This window comes from Protopterus annectens, chromosome 4.part0 (genome assembly GCF_019279795.1).
Source record: "Protopterus annectens isolate FY-2018-M chromosome 4.part0, PAN1.0, whole genome shotgun sequence".
In the NCBI taxonomy this organism is placed as follows: domain Eukaryota; kingdom Metazoa; phylum Chordata; order Ceratodontiformes; family Protopteridae; genus Protopterus; species Protopterus annectens.
This window is the reverse complement of record NC_056733.1, coordinates 928521640-928536494: the sequence shown is the minus strand read 5'-3', so window position 1 is coordinate 928536494 and position 14855 is coordinate 928521640. Positions and strand designations below refer to the sequence as shown.

The window sequence follows — 14855 nt, the reverse complement described above, 5'->3', positions numbered from 1 at the left end:
GGTTTAAGGCTGTGGAGAGTACCTCAGCCATACTGGGTTACACCTCCTTCCACAAGTTCAGACCACAAACTGAAGGTGTGAAAACTAAATGAGCCAGTGTATCAATCTTCATTAAAGATAAATACACCTCCAGATTGGTTAAACAGCATGTTTCCCTGGAGATACTTCAGGTGCAGTTAACTATTGGTAGGACACCTATTCAAGTCATTGCCAGCTATAGGACCCCCTCCATGAATCAGGACACCTACGCTGCCTCTTTGGATCTACTTGGATCTATCAAGATACATCTGAACACCATGGTTTGGGGTAACTACCCATCCATTGACTGGGTAAATTACTCGTGCTGAAATTCACTTGCCCAAAAGTTTCCTCGACTTCAGTAACTCCAATGCTGTGGATCAGCTGGCTGACACCCCCACATGGGGTACCAACATCCTGGATCTGGTGCTTACCAATATGGGGGATCGTTGTAGCACCCCCACTGTGAGGTCTTCCCTGGTAAGATCTGACCACAAATCAGTGTCATTTGAAGAAACTATCACACCTGACCCCCCCCCCCCCCAGCAGCAGCTAAACTAAAAAACTTCTCCAAAGCAGATTATAAATTACAGGATGGTATAAATAGCTTCACTGCACCTCCCCCCTTGGCAGCTATGCAGAGTTCTACACCAATGCTTTATACAAACATCTGTGTACCTACATTGACTTGGCCATACCTGATAGTACCAAAACAAGCTCCTCAAGGAAGAGTCAACCTGCCTGGTGGACAACTGTGGTAAACAGGCTTTACAATAAGAGGAAGAAATTGCTGTGTAAGAGTAAAAGGGAGCAAGCCCTAAACTGACAACACTCCTTCCTCAGCTTAAACAAGCAAATAACGCTTCTTGTGAAAGTTCTCCAAAGTAAACTATGAACCATATTAACTTCCTCAACTAAGGACAACCATAAAGCGTTCTTCGGTTACATCTGTAACCTAAAAGGAAAGGCCCAGATTTGTGCAGAACTGGTAGTTAATGATACCACATATACTTACTGTGGACATAGCTAACCTGTTGGCTGACAGGTTCTGTGAAAACTTCACTGCCCATTCACCACCACACATACCCCATGACATCCCTACCACCTGTTCTCTACCTTGTATCTCTAAAGAGCAGGTCGTAAACACCCTCTCTAAGGCCAAAAACACAGCATCTATGAGATATGATAACATCCCAGGCTGCATCCTACATGGGCTCCAACCAGAATTAGCAACACCATTTGGTACTCTTTTCAGTTGTAGTCTAAGCGCTGTCTGCGCCCCGGCTGAATGGAAAATGGCTACCATTATTACCTTGCACAAGTGCGATGCTTCCACTGACCCCGGAAACTGTAGTCCCATTAGCCTGACTAGCCTTATCTGCAAGGCCATGGAGCAAATCATCATGGACCTTATCAACAAAGGTATATATAATCTCCAAACACTGACACTACTCAGTTTGGATTTGTCAAAGGGAGATCACACCTGTTGAACCTGATGGACTTCTTCGAGACAGTTACCAAGGCCCTGGATAAGGTTTCATCTGTGCATACAGCCTACCTAGGCTTTTGACACTATCCCCCACTCAAACATCATTGACAAACTCACTCAGCTAGGTATCAACCCTTATATCGTTAGATGGGTCGTTAACTGGATCACTGATAGAACCAATGTAGCCAAAATAGGGGAATTCACCTCCAACAGCAGACCTATAACCAGTGGTGTTCCACAGGGATCAGTCCTGGGACCTCTACTGTTTGGAATCTATTTCTCTGAAGTACAAGCAAAAACTAAAGGTCTGTGGCTGACAAAGTTTGCTGATGACTGCTGACTAGGCATGGTTATAGAATCCAGTCTAAAAGTTTCTATATATCAATTTATAATGGTGAAATAAGTATGTATTATTAGCTGTAATTGAGTTTAAGCTGATTGGTTTCTTTTGATGACTTAATTGATGGCGTATATTATTTAAGGTGAGTGAACTGTTTTTAAAATGGTCTGATGAAGCACCTGTGAATTGGTGTGAAAGTGCTTATCAATAAAGCAAGATTTATGGTTTATTTCCAGCCGTGTTTCTTCCTTTGCACTGTTTTGTCAGTTTATTGTGGTCATAGAATTGCCAAATGATGTCAACATCGTACAAGGGGGTCTTCCACAAACAAATGATTGGTGCCATAGTAATGGCCTTAAACTCAATGCAAAAAAATCTGTTATCCTTTTCTGTAAGAGCAATACTCCTGCTAGCTACCACATCAATAGCAACACCCTAAGTACACGCTCAGTAGTGAGAGACCTGGGCACACAGGTTGACAGCAACCTTATCTTTGATCACCATGTCTCCACAGTGGTAAGAAGGGCATTACAGCCTCCCTGTACTCTTCACTCATCAGGCCAGTAATTGAGTACAACGCCCGTTTTGTTATGTACCTTTCCAAGCACCTGCAGCAAGTGGAGAGACCACGAAGATTCCTCACAAGGAAAATTCAAGGTCTTCAGCATCTTTCTTATGTGGATGGTCTAAAATTACTGTCACTGTATTCTGTTTCATACAGGCTACTCAGAGGCAATCTCTGACCTTGCTTTATTGGAAGTGCTGCATATCCGCAAGTCAAATGATATACAGGTTACTTGTTCTAAAGATCTTAACTTGGTATGTGAGATTAATAGAACCTGCTGGAGGGACAGATTTGTGTCCCAGAGGTGACCACACCTTTGGAACAGACTCCCACTTCATGTCAAACAGAGCACCGTATTGGCCCTCTTCAAAATCATTCTGGACGATAACTGTAAATTCACCCCACGGGTTCCACCTGTGTCCCCCTTGGACAGGAGCAATAGGTGTTGATCGTGGAAATAAGGGTAGAACTTGGCCAGGCGTGTAAGGGCCCTATGGCCATTAGCGTAGTAACTTCCAATGATAATGTTTTTTTTTTGACAGGTTCAAAATTGACAATGTGCATTGGATACATGTAGATGAAATATGTACATCCTGAAATGCAGTGCACAGAGTTCATAAACCGTGATAATTAAAGAGACTACAGTACTGATGAGCAGCTAATTTTCATTCACTTTTTTTATATAAATGCTTGAATTGTCCAGTGAGAATTTTTTGGGACTCCAGGGAGACCAGTTTTGAAAAGAAGCATGTTGTCTTTAGCAGGCTTGTACTTAGTTTTCTGCTTTCTTGCATGGAATATATGCCTTTGGTGGGACTCACAGATGTCAGTTCTGTATGTATAGAGTGCACATTTGTGCATTTGCATGAATGCATATGCTTGAATGGAAAAATATATGCCTATGGGTTTGTGTAGAAAAAAAAGGTAGACCATTTGCTTTCAGAAGCATGAGACTTGTGCAGAAAAAGGACAGCTTTTTCAAGACCATGATCAATTATTTATGTCGTAAAAAATATCGCTGAGCAGTCTAGTGAAGGGCGTATCAATTCTGTGGCTACTGAAGAATTCAAGATGCAAGAGAGTGGGATATAATTCTGACTAAAGAAATATGAAAAGAGCTGATCATAAACCAACTTCAGCTGAAAGATAGTAGTTAGATGGGAGTTTGGACACAAAGTCCTCCTCCTTTTCTTCCAGGCCGGAAACAGCATGTCCCCTGTCCATACCTCGTGAAAGACACACTCTAGTACTGAACGGTTAAGTATGTAAGTTGTAGTTTTAACTAATACTTGTTCTAAATAATTTTTCCTGACCTAGTCAAACTTTTTAAAAAAAAAAAAAAAAAAAAAAAGTATAAGGAGACTGAGTCAGTACCATGGCATAGAGGGATGAAGTCCTGACTGTGGCTCAGGTGACCCATGAGATTGAGTCAGTACCATGGCATAGAGGGATGAAGTCCCGACTGTGGCTCAGGTGACTCGTGAGACTTAGTACCATGGCATAGAGGGATGAAGTCCTGACTGTGGCTCAGGTGACCCGTGAGACTGAGTCAGTACCATGGCTTAGAGGGATGAAGTCCCGACTGTGGCTCAGGTGGCTCGTGAGACTTAGTCAGTACCATGGCATAGAGGGATGAAGTCCCGACTGTGGCTCAGGAGACTCGTGAGACTTAGTCAGTACCATGGCATAGAGGGATGAAGTCCTGACTGTGGCTCAGGTGATCCGTGAGACTGAGTCAGTACCATGGCATAAAGGGATGAAGTCCCGACTGTGGCTCAGGTGACCTGTGAGACTGAGTCATTACCATGGCATAGAGGGATGAAGTCCTGACTGTTGGTCAAGTGACCAGTGAGACTGAGTCAGTACCATGGCATAGAGGGATGAAGTCCTAACTGTGGCTCAGGTGACCCGTGAGACTGAGTCAGTACCATGCCATAGAGGGATGAAATCCTGACTGTGGCTCAGGTGACCCGTGCTCAGTTAGCAGCTTGAGCATCTCCGATGCTGGCACCGGAGGATGGACATGCCCATCCAGGAAGGTCAGTTGAGGGTCATGCATCCAGGGCACACAGTGCAGTGTGATTTCCCTAGTGGAGATCAGGGAAACTACCACAGAGATTTAACAAGGATGGTTGGGGTGACTTGCTGATGTCACCTGTTTGTGGAAGGTTCAGCAATAATTGACCATTTATGTCCCACCCATGGAACGTTCTGGGCATGGCTAGGGATGAGACTAATGTAGAAAACTCCACAACAGCAGTATGACTACTCACCCATGATGCCTCAGTCTCTTTGCTGGCCTGAAAATAGTGGGAGAGATCTGGGGGAGTAAATGAGGGGTAGGGAGAGGCAGCAAATGCGGACACACACTGGTGCCAACTAATTGTCAGCAGTATGGAGAAAAGAGGAACAAAAACAAAAGTGAAACAGGCACTGGTATTACTGCAGTTTGTAAATGAAGTGTTTTGCACATTGCAAGTATTGAAAGTTGTGGGTTCAAGTCACATCAGAGTTGTATGCTTTGGGGCAGTTTTGGGGTAGTGGTTCAGCACTGGACTCCCAAATGCAGGGACATGAGTTTGAGACCTCTGATTAAAACTGTTCTTTCTATTCTGGCAGCTAGCTCAGAGGATTAAGGCTATAAGCTGTTAACTAGCCACTCCCTGTAGTCCAGGGTTTGATTCCCTCAGCCTTCATTTGCTTACCTTATGACCTTGAACAAGTCACTTAATCAGACGTTACTCTGGAGAAGTTGGGAAATTGGGTTAGGCTCATTAATCATATCCTGGATCACATAGTTAGTAACTATCTATGAAACTACCAAAGGCAACTCATCTGTACTCTATGCCCTTTTGTCATAAAAGTGTCTGTATTTTCATAACTTCATTTCTCCTGTAGAGTACAAGCCTGCTTGTTGTCAGCCTGCTACAGTTCAAAAAGAGCTACAAATAAAAGGGTTACTAAAAAGATTTTGCACTTCATATTACAGTCTCTTTTGCATTTACCTTTCTTTGAGATACTGGACAAACAGTATTATTGATCGATATTCTAGTGAGTAGACTTCCCTACAGATTAACACCTGCTTACAGTTTACACTTTTGCGGCTGTTTATACAGCAGCATCAAGCAGCACCTTGATGGACTTTGACCCCACTGACTTTTACAATACTCTGCCAGTGATTGTGAGTTACTTGACAGCAGTTACTATGTGCCAGGTTACTGAGTTAGATAGTTATTCCACAGTTCTGCAAAACAAATTAACTGAAGCGAATGAATAATTTTGTTTTTGTCAGGATCATCTGTCTGGAGTGTGGAAGTTTAACCTCACGATTTGACCTTCAGAAAAGGTTTGAAGCTTTGAACCCTGGATGGAATGAAGAGGGTCATGGTGTGGCACCTGATGGGGATACCTTTCTTACTGATGAGCAGGTACAAAACTTTCAAGTCCCAGACTGTGAATGGTGTGGTGGTATCCTGAAGCCAGAAGTTACGTTCTTTGGAGACACAGTGAATAGGGAGAAGGTGAACTTTGTCTATGAGCGCCTGGCTGAGTCAGATGCAATTTTAGTGGCCGGATCCTCTCTGCAGGTAATGCATCACACCAGCATTTTAAATATTTATTTATTTTTCTGTATTGTTTTCAGTCTCCCACAACTATCACGCTTCGATGCCCACACTGACCCCTTTATTCCTCCTGCTATATACCAGAAAACTAGGCACAGAAGGCAAAGGGTCTGGGATTGAGAATTGTCATCCTGTAAAAAGGCAAGAGAGTTTCTTTTTAGTCTGCCCCTCCCCCCATTTTAGCTGGCAAAATGCAATGCCTGTTACACAAATGCTGTGTTCAGAGCATCAGCTGGGATTTACCAGAGAGCAGTGAAACCTTTGGCAGGTTCACATCAAGCTTCCTGCTTTCTTGCAGAGAATATATGCCTCTGGTGAGACCCACAGATATTACGTTTGGCTGAAGAATTTGTAGCAATCTCTCCTGCTGAGATGGAGTAAGATGGCCAGCATCTGCTGTTCACTTACAGTCCTCCCCAGCCAGTTCCTGCATTAACATAGTTACTGATCTAGCCCAGGTAATCTAGTTCTGTCACAGGTAATCTGTTTCGTCTGCTAAGGAGGGAGTGCAGCCTACGAAAATTGTTGTTTTGTACAAGCTTTAGATAGACTCCTTTGGGTGCCATTAGGTAAGCTGTTTAAAAATCTTTACCACTGAGCTTGCAGTTACCAGGAAAAGGACATGTCATATGCTAATGTAGTGCAAGCTTGTTAAAGTCATTTATATCTTTTATTTATTTTTTTCATTAAAGCCATTGTATCGTGATCATTAATGGCTTTCTTACCCATTAGCAGCTTGCCCTCCTTAGATAAATAAGCATTTAAAGCTTACTGACACTGTTCCTTTCAGGGAAGACTGACATATGCTGGCATCTGTAATTGCTGACTTAGAAAAGTTATTCTGCTGTCGTGGTTTAGGCCCTGTTGCAGACCACCTGTTTAGTGTTTAGGGGCATCTATAACTAGTTCCAACTAGAGCACTGCCTTGAGTTTGAATAGGTAAATAAAAAACTCTGGTTTGCTTTTTTTTTTTTTTTTTTTTTTTGTGGAAAATAGAGAGACCTTTGGGTGGCACAAGGTAAGCTTTTAAAATCATCTGCACCAATGAGTTTTGCAGCCAGTATTACTACTAAAGAAAGGATGCTTCATGTGTTAATGTCCTTCATGCTTGTTCAAGTCATTATCTTTATAGTTAATGCCTTTCTTAAGCCCTCCTTAGAAAGGCAAACATTTGAAACTTACTGCTACTGCTCCCTTCAGTGACGACTGACATATACAGGCAACCATAGCTGATGACATAGGAACGTTATTCTGCAGTTGTGGATCAAGTCCTGTTCCAAGTCACCTATGTACAGGGGATAGCTCTGACTGATTTATATAAGAGCACTGCCTTAAAGTTGGATAACTAACCAAAAAATAAACTCCACATTTTTTTTTCTGTTTTGTTGGCAAGCCTTACTACACTCAGTCATGCTACGTACGGCTCCACTTCTTCACCCTACCCCTGTTCCCTACCACCCCATAGCATTACATTTATACACATAGCCATTCCCAGCAATATCCATCATCACTCATCAGACATTCAGCAATAAAGTCATCCAATATCAGCACCTACTGAAATACATCATACTCCTACCTATAAACTACATCTACCAGTAGTCTCCACCACTGAGCTGTACTCCTCCTCCAACATCCTTTTTCCTCATCTTATCTTAATATCACTACTAATGTTGTCCTAACATCATACCACTTATTTCAAACATGTAACATTATTACGGACAAACTCAGCTGTGCCTGTCGGTTTGATATGTGCTTCACACTATAGTTCTGTACCCCATTCACTATATAACAGTAAAATAACTAACTTCAAAAAATTACAACACAAAATTCACATCAATACATGCATAGAAACCAGGATGGCTTTTTGAATATCCTTTCTCAAAACTTTTATCATAAAAGAATATGTAATTACACACACAACCAAATATCCATGCTACCCTCAGACCCATATCACTATTTCGGTAGACAGATTGATGAGGTCTGACAGATTAAACAAAAGAGATGGTGAGTTTGCTTATATTTCAGGTCACTTATGAGAGCTCTGTGCCTTCCCTCATATGGTGCCCAAACCTGATAAAGCAGAAATTCTGTTTACCTTACTACAGTTTAAAGCAAAGAAGTCACTGTGTGTAACTGCAGTCTGCATCCCACCAAGTACACCAGTCCTTCCATAATTGAAGAAGTACTGTCATGTTCCACAAATAATATCACCCCAAAACTGCCATACTCAGTGATTTTTCAATAATTGGACTACTTAAAGTGAAGGACCTAATCCCATCATTCCTTAATAAAATAGATTAACTCCCCTACCAAATTCATTAAAAAGACTACAAGTACAGTCCTTGATCCGATATTAAGCAATGATCCTGACAAAATCTCAGTTACAGGCTCGCTTCCAGACTCTAAATGATCATAATCTCACATACCGTTCAGTAATGTAGTACAAAAAGCAATAAAGGCAGCTCATGCAACCTAGTTTGAAACCTCAAAGATTTCAGTTAAACATCTGTTACCACTACATTTAGACAAATCAACTGGTCTTCCCTAAAAAGACTCAAATCTAGATCAAGCAGTTGAAGAATTAAATTTTTAATTTCTGTCAGTTCTCGATAATCACACTCCACTAAGAAAAAAAAAATGATCAGATCTAAGAAACACCAAACTGGCAATGCAAGAAAGAGAGAAAGCATGGAAAAATGTATAAAAACAAAGCTGAAATCTCCTACCAGACATATAGACAGGTAAAAAATCAAGGGCCTCTAGCATGTGCCTTACATGGACCGACTAAAGTTCCTATCACTATACTCTGTATCATATAAACTTCTTAGGGGAGACTTATGCCTGGCCTACAGAGCAACCAAGACCCAAACGTAATGAACTTACTGCATATATGTTAATCAAATGGGTCTAGGGCTACCCATTCCATGGACTTAAATATGACCTGCAACTTAAATAGGACATGCTGGAGGGGCAGATTTATCCCCTAGCGACTGCCATATCTTTGGAAAAGGCTACTAATTCATGTGAAACCAAACACCTCTGTGACACTGTTCAAGAGGAACCTGGACAAGTGGATGGGGCACCATAAATTCTTAGGGATAGTACCCAAAACCCTCCTGGACATGGGCAGTCATCATAGGTAGGTACTAGGCTATCGGTCTAAGGGCCTAAGTAAGCCTAGCCAACAAGGTTCCCTGGCTTATGCCACCCAAGAAAGTTATTTTCCTGTGCCCGTGTCGAGCAGAGCCAGAGAAGTGATCCCTGGGGTGTATTTCCTATAAGTTCATAAATTGCAATCTTAGGTACTGACTAGTACTTCTACTGTATTACATTGGGTTGAAACAGCTAGGCTTAAAATGACCTCTGAGTCGATAGCCTAGTAATTTCCTATGATCCTACTAAAATTGCTGTCGCAACTGAAACCTACAACAGTAGCAGCAGATCAACTTCCTGCTGAATACTTTAAATCTGCTGCAGATGCCAGAGCCTATCCCATATTGATACTAAGGTTCATATTAGAATCCTGTGTACTCAAAACTGTGGAAAAACAAACGTGCTATCCCAGTACGTAAAAGAGGGAAATCGGTGAAATTGTCTGTCAACCAATAGGCATACTCTATCCATTGTCAAAAATCCTTCAAAGATGTAGACATTCCCAACTGCTATCAACTTGCTCTGTCCCACCCAACATGGCTTGCACCCTTGACAGAGCTTCACTATAGCTGCTTCCACAAAACAATAAATAAGTTTATGGGTGAAAGTAAGCTTGTCTTTTCCATATTTCTGGATCTATCAAAAGCATGTGAACCAGTGACCCATACTAAACTACTGCAAAGATTCATCTCACTTGGTCTCTCCACATCTGCCCTAACATAGTTTAAACTATCTTTTTGGACACTGTGTGACAAATGCCAAACATCCTAGTCATTCTACCTACCCGTAGCCATTGGTGTCCCTCAGGGCTCAACCCTACATCTTCTCATCTTCATTATTTTTATAAATGTCTCTCAAACTGTAGTGGCAAACGGCTCCCTGGGTCAATACACAGATGACTGCCCTCTAATTAGCTCAAATTCAAGCATGCTGTCACTACAATCTATACAAACAGTTCTCCTCCTTCATCATATCTTTTCTGAATCAGTCCAGTCTTATGCTGAACCCAGACAAAACAATAATTCACTTTTCATCCCACAACATTACTTTCATCATACAAATAGCCTTACTATATTGTCTTCTCAAACCTCTAGACTTGTGGATGCCACACACAGTAAAGTACTTGGAGTCACCAACTTGAGGATGTCACACACAGTAAAGTACTTGGAGTCACCAGGATGTCACACACAATGAATTACTCGGAGTCACCGTATGTGGTAATGTGAAATTTGACTTAAACATCCAAAATACAATGACCTGTATAAAAGTAGCCCTTCTCTAGAGGGCATCTGCTACCTCACCTTGCAATCTAGAAACACCACTGCCCTCTCATATCTGTTGCGACCCCCTGCTATGTCTTTCCTCTACTCACAAATGCCAGCTCCTCTCTTAACAAAACTGGGACAATGTTACAGTGAAATAATAAAATTTGCAGCCCACCTTCCAAATAACACTCAGACTACTAAACTGGTTGGAATTCCCTAACTGTCAAAAATTCAATTAACTTAAACTGTTCCAAAGTATATTTCATCACCCAAACAAATAATAAGCACTGAAGACAGTAATGCTGTGGTAGTTCCCATCACCCAAACAAATGTCCAGCACTAAAGAGAGTAATGTTGTGGTACTCCCCATCACCCAAAGAAATGTCCAGCACTAAAGAGAGTAATGCTGTGGTAGTCCCCATCACCCAAACAAATGTCCAGCACTAAAGATAGTAATGCTGCGGTACTCCCCATCACCCAAACAAATGTCCAGCACTAAAGGCAGGAATGCCATGGTACTCCCCATCACCCAAACAAATGTCCAGCACTAAAGGCAGTAATGCTGTAGTACTCCCCATCACCCAAACAAATGTCCAGCATTAAAGACAGTAATACTGTGGTGCTCCCCATCACCCAAACATATGTCCAGCACTAAACACAGTAATGCTGTGGTACTCCCCATCACCCAAACAAATGTCCAGCACTAAAGACAGTAATGCCGTGGTACTCCCCATCACCCAATCAAATGTCCAGCACTAAAGGCAGTAATACCGTAGTACTCTCCATCACCCAAACAAATGTTCAGCACTAAAGACAGTACTGCTGTGGTACTCCCCATCACCCAAACAAATGTCCAGCACTAAAGACAGTAATGCTGTGGTAGTCCCCATCACCCAAACAAATGTTCAACACTAAAGATAGTAATGCTGCGGTACTCCCCATCACCCAAACAAATGTCCAGTACTAAAGAGAGTAGTACTGTGGTATTCCCCATAACCCAAACAAATGTCCAGCACTAAAGACAGTAATGCTGTGGTACACCCAATCACCCAAACAAATGTCCAGCATTAAAGACAGTAATACTGTGGTGCTCCCCATCACCCAAACAAATGTCCATCACTTAAGACAGTAATGCTGTGGTATTCCCCACCACCCAAACAAATGTCCAGCACCAAAGACAGTAATGCTGTGGTACACCCCATCACCCAAACAAATGTCCAGCATTAAAGACAGTAATACTGTGGTGCTCCCCATCATCCAAACAAATGTCCAGCACTAAAGACATAATGCTTTGGTAGTCGCCATCACCCAAACAAATGTCCAGCACTAAAGACAGTAATGCTGTGGTACTCCCCTTCACCCAAACAAATGCCCAGCACTAAAGATAGTAATGTTGTGGTGCTCCCCATCACCCAAACAAATGTTCAGCACTAAAGGCAGTAATGCTGTGGTACTTCCCATCACCGAAACAAATGTCCAGCACTAAAGATTGTAATGCTGTGGTATTCCCCATCACCCACAAATGTCCAGCACTAAAGACAGTAATGCTGTGGTGCTCCCCATCACCCAAACAAATGTCCAGCACTAAAGACAGTAATGCTGTGGTACTCCCCATCACCCAAACAAATGTCCAGCACTAAAGACAGTAATGCTGTGGTACTCCCCGTCACCCAAACAAATGTCCAGCACTAAAGGCAGTAATGCTGTAGTACTCCCCATCACCCAAACAAACGTCCAGCACTAAATACAGTACTGCTGTGGTACTCCCCATCTCCCAAACAAATGACCAGCACTAAAGACAGTAATGCTGTGGTATTCTCCATCAACCAAACAAATATCCAGCACTAAAGATAGTAATGCTGCGGTACTCCCCATCATCCAAACAAATGTCCAGTACTAAAGAGAGTAGTACTGTGGTATTCCCCATAACCCAAACAAATGTCCAGCACTAAAGACAGTAATGCTTTGGTATTCCCCATCACCCAAACAAATGTCCAGCACTAAAGACAGTAATGCTGTGGTACTTCCCATCACCCAAACAAATGTCCAGCACTAAAGACTGTAATGCTGTGGTACTCCCCATCACCCACAAATGTCCAGCACTAAAGACAGTAATGCTGTGGTGCTCCGCATCACCCAAACAAATGTCCAGCACTAAAGACAGTAATGCTGTGGTACTTCCCATCACCCAAACAAATGTCCAGCACTAAAGGCAGTAATGCTGTAGTACTCCCCATCACCCAAACAAATGTCCAGCACTAAAGACAGTAATGCTTTGGTACTCCCCATCACCCAAACGTCCATCACTAAAGACAGTAATGCTGTGGTACTCCCCATCACCCAAACAAATCTCCAGTACTAAAGAGAGTAATGCTGTAGTACTCCCCATCACCCATACAAATGTCCAGCACTAAAAACAGTAGTGCTGTGGTGTTTCCCATAACGCAGACAAATGATTAGCACTGAAGACAGTGATACTATAATACTCCCTATCTAGACCTCTTGGGTCTAAGACACACGTTTCACCCAAGTCCATAGCCTGAACACCAGTCGCAGTGAAGTAATATATTCCTTATATACAGCCAAATGTTGGAATACCCTCCCACAAGACCTAAGATGAAGCTTAAATCCAAAATATTTCAAATCGAACCTTAGGAACCACCTCTTGAATTCCAAACTATACTCCTGTCACTCTTCTCATAGTTAACTTTGCTACAGATGTAGCCATCTGTCCTTTGTCTAGACCATTTCTGGTCTTCTTTCATAAACTGAACTTCTGGGCTTTCATCAGAAGATCCACCAGTTAAACCTCACCTACAAGTTCTCACCAAACAATTTGCTGTCTAATGGTTATATTCTAGTTTGCACATTAAACGGCACCAGAATTAAATCTTGGCACAATTTAACCTAGTCTAGTGCCAAACCCCAAGCAGACCTCTGTGTAATCCTGTCCGTGACCTGTAGTAGCCCACTCAGCTACAGGTCCAGACAACATAGATAATTTCCAAATGTCTCCATAGCCAACTTGGTACAAATGGTTATCCTCAGACAATGTAGCAGTTGTGTCATGTTCACAGACAAGCATTTACTCCTTAAAAGTATGCGAGAGATGTACATACGCAATTTCACCAAAGGCAAAAATCTTGCATACAAGCAAAGTTGTCAACACACACACCATCCACCACATACACAGACCAAGTCATGCTGAGGCACTAAAAAGCAATATTCCCAAACCTCAAAGACCTCCTAAGCCTAAAGACAGCAACTCCTATCCTCCGCAGTCTCTAAAGCATTCACTAAAAGCAACACAATACACCACACATGCACCTACACTCTCTGGATCCCCAAGAGCAAACCCATAAGATAAACCAATTTGTTGACATTTCCCAAGACTCTTGTCATAGAGGGCTTCATTGTATGACACAGAGATGCCCCACTTGCCAGCCTGAACAAGATGAAGATAACTGTTAGTTGCTTAACTGGAGCCAGGGTCCACCAAGTTACGCGTGTACTTAAGTCATTACACCACAGGTACCAGTATGATTCTGTCATAGTCCATGTGGTTGTTAATGACCTGAGACTTACTTCCCTGGACTATATGACGAGAAACATTGATTTCTCTGCCTTCACCAAGAATGATTCCACAGTACAAACAAAAGATGATTGACTTCAATAATTGGCTTAGTTTCTGGTGTCTGGAAAGGGGATTCAATATTTGTCAGCGTGGAAGGAGGACATGATTAACACACCACATTGCTTTGCAAAGGATGGCCTGCATGTGTCTCCCCGAGGCTTCTGAATAATTGGCTAAAACGTTATCCACCCCCCTTAAAGCCTTTTTAGACAATGCCAAATTGACAAACTTACTGACATAGCAAATAAAAACCCCCAAAAAACGAAAGGTCTTACTGCTCAGTGCTAGGAGCCTAAACAAGAAACTCCACACCCTACAAGCTCTCCTCACTTTGGAGAATATAGATATCTGTGCCATTACTGAGACATGGTTTGAATTTGCAGAAATTGTTCTAGCAGTGCAAGGCTTCAGTGCCTTCTAAACATTTAGACCATCAGCTGCAGACAGGGACAAAAGATGGAGGAATCTCAATCTGCAAAAGTTAACAATCATAACTCTTTGTTGGTTAAGAAGGGCAATGCCTTGTTATTTATCCATGTGCAAATCACCATAGGCAAAGTCCCATACCATATCCTGTCAAGCTGTAGGTCACCCTCTATATCCCTAGAATCCCATAGCTCGTACATAGACCTACTGGAGAAACTCCCCATTAAACCAAATACTCTACTCATGGGAGACTTAACTGCCCCGCTGTAGACTAGGCAACATACACTGCTTCATATTCGCAGGCACAGCGATTCCTGGATTGGACCTGGTACTCAAATAAAG

The 14855-nt window shown here is 42.3% G+C and overlaps 1 protein-coding gene across 3 annotated transcripts in view; it reads left to right on the top strand.

The window, feature by feature from the left end:
• Nucleotides 1–14855, top strand: part of SIRT4 (sirtuin 4) — a 197795-nt gene that overhangs the window by 162159 nt on the left and 20781 nt on the right. For 2 of the 3 annotated variants that reach the window (XM_044068906.1, XM_044068905.1), the window contains exon 3: nucleotides 5705–5999. In XM_044068906.1, coding sequence (XP_043924841.1) covers nucleotides 5705–5999 — 295 coding nt within the window. The remainder of the gene's footprint in view (nucleotides 1–5704; nucleotides 6000–14855) is intronic. The other variant, XM_044068907.1, reaches the window with a different exon arrangement.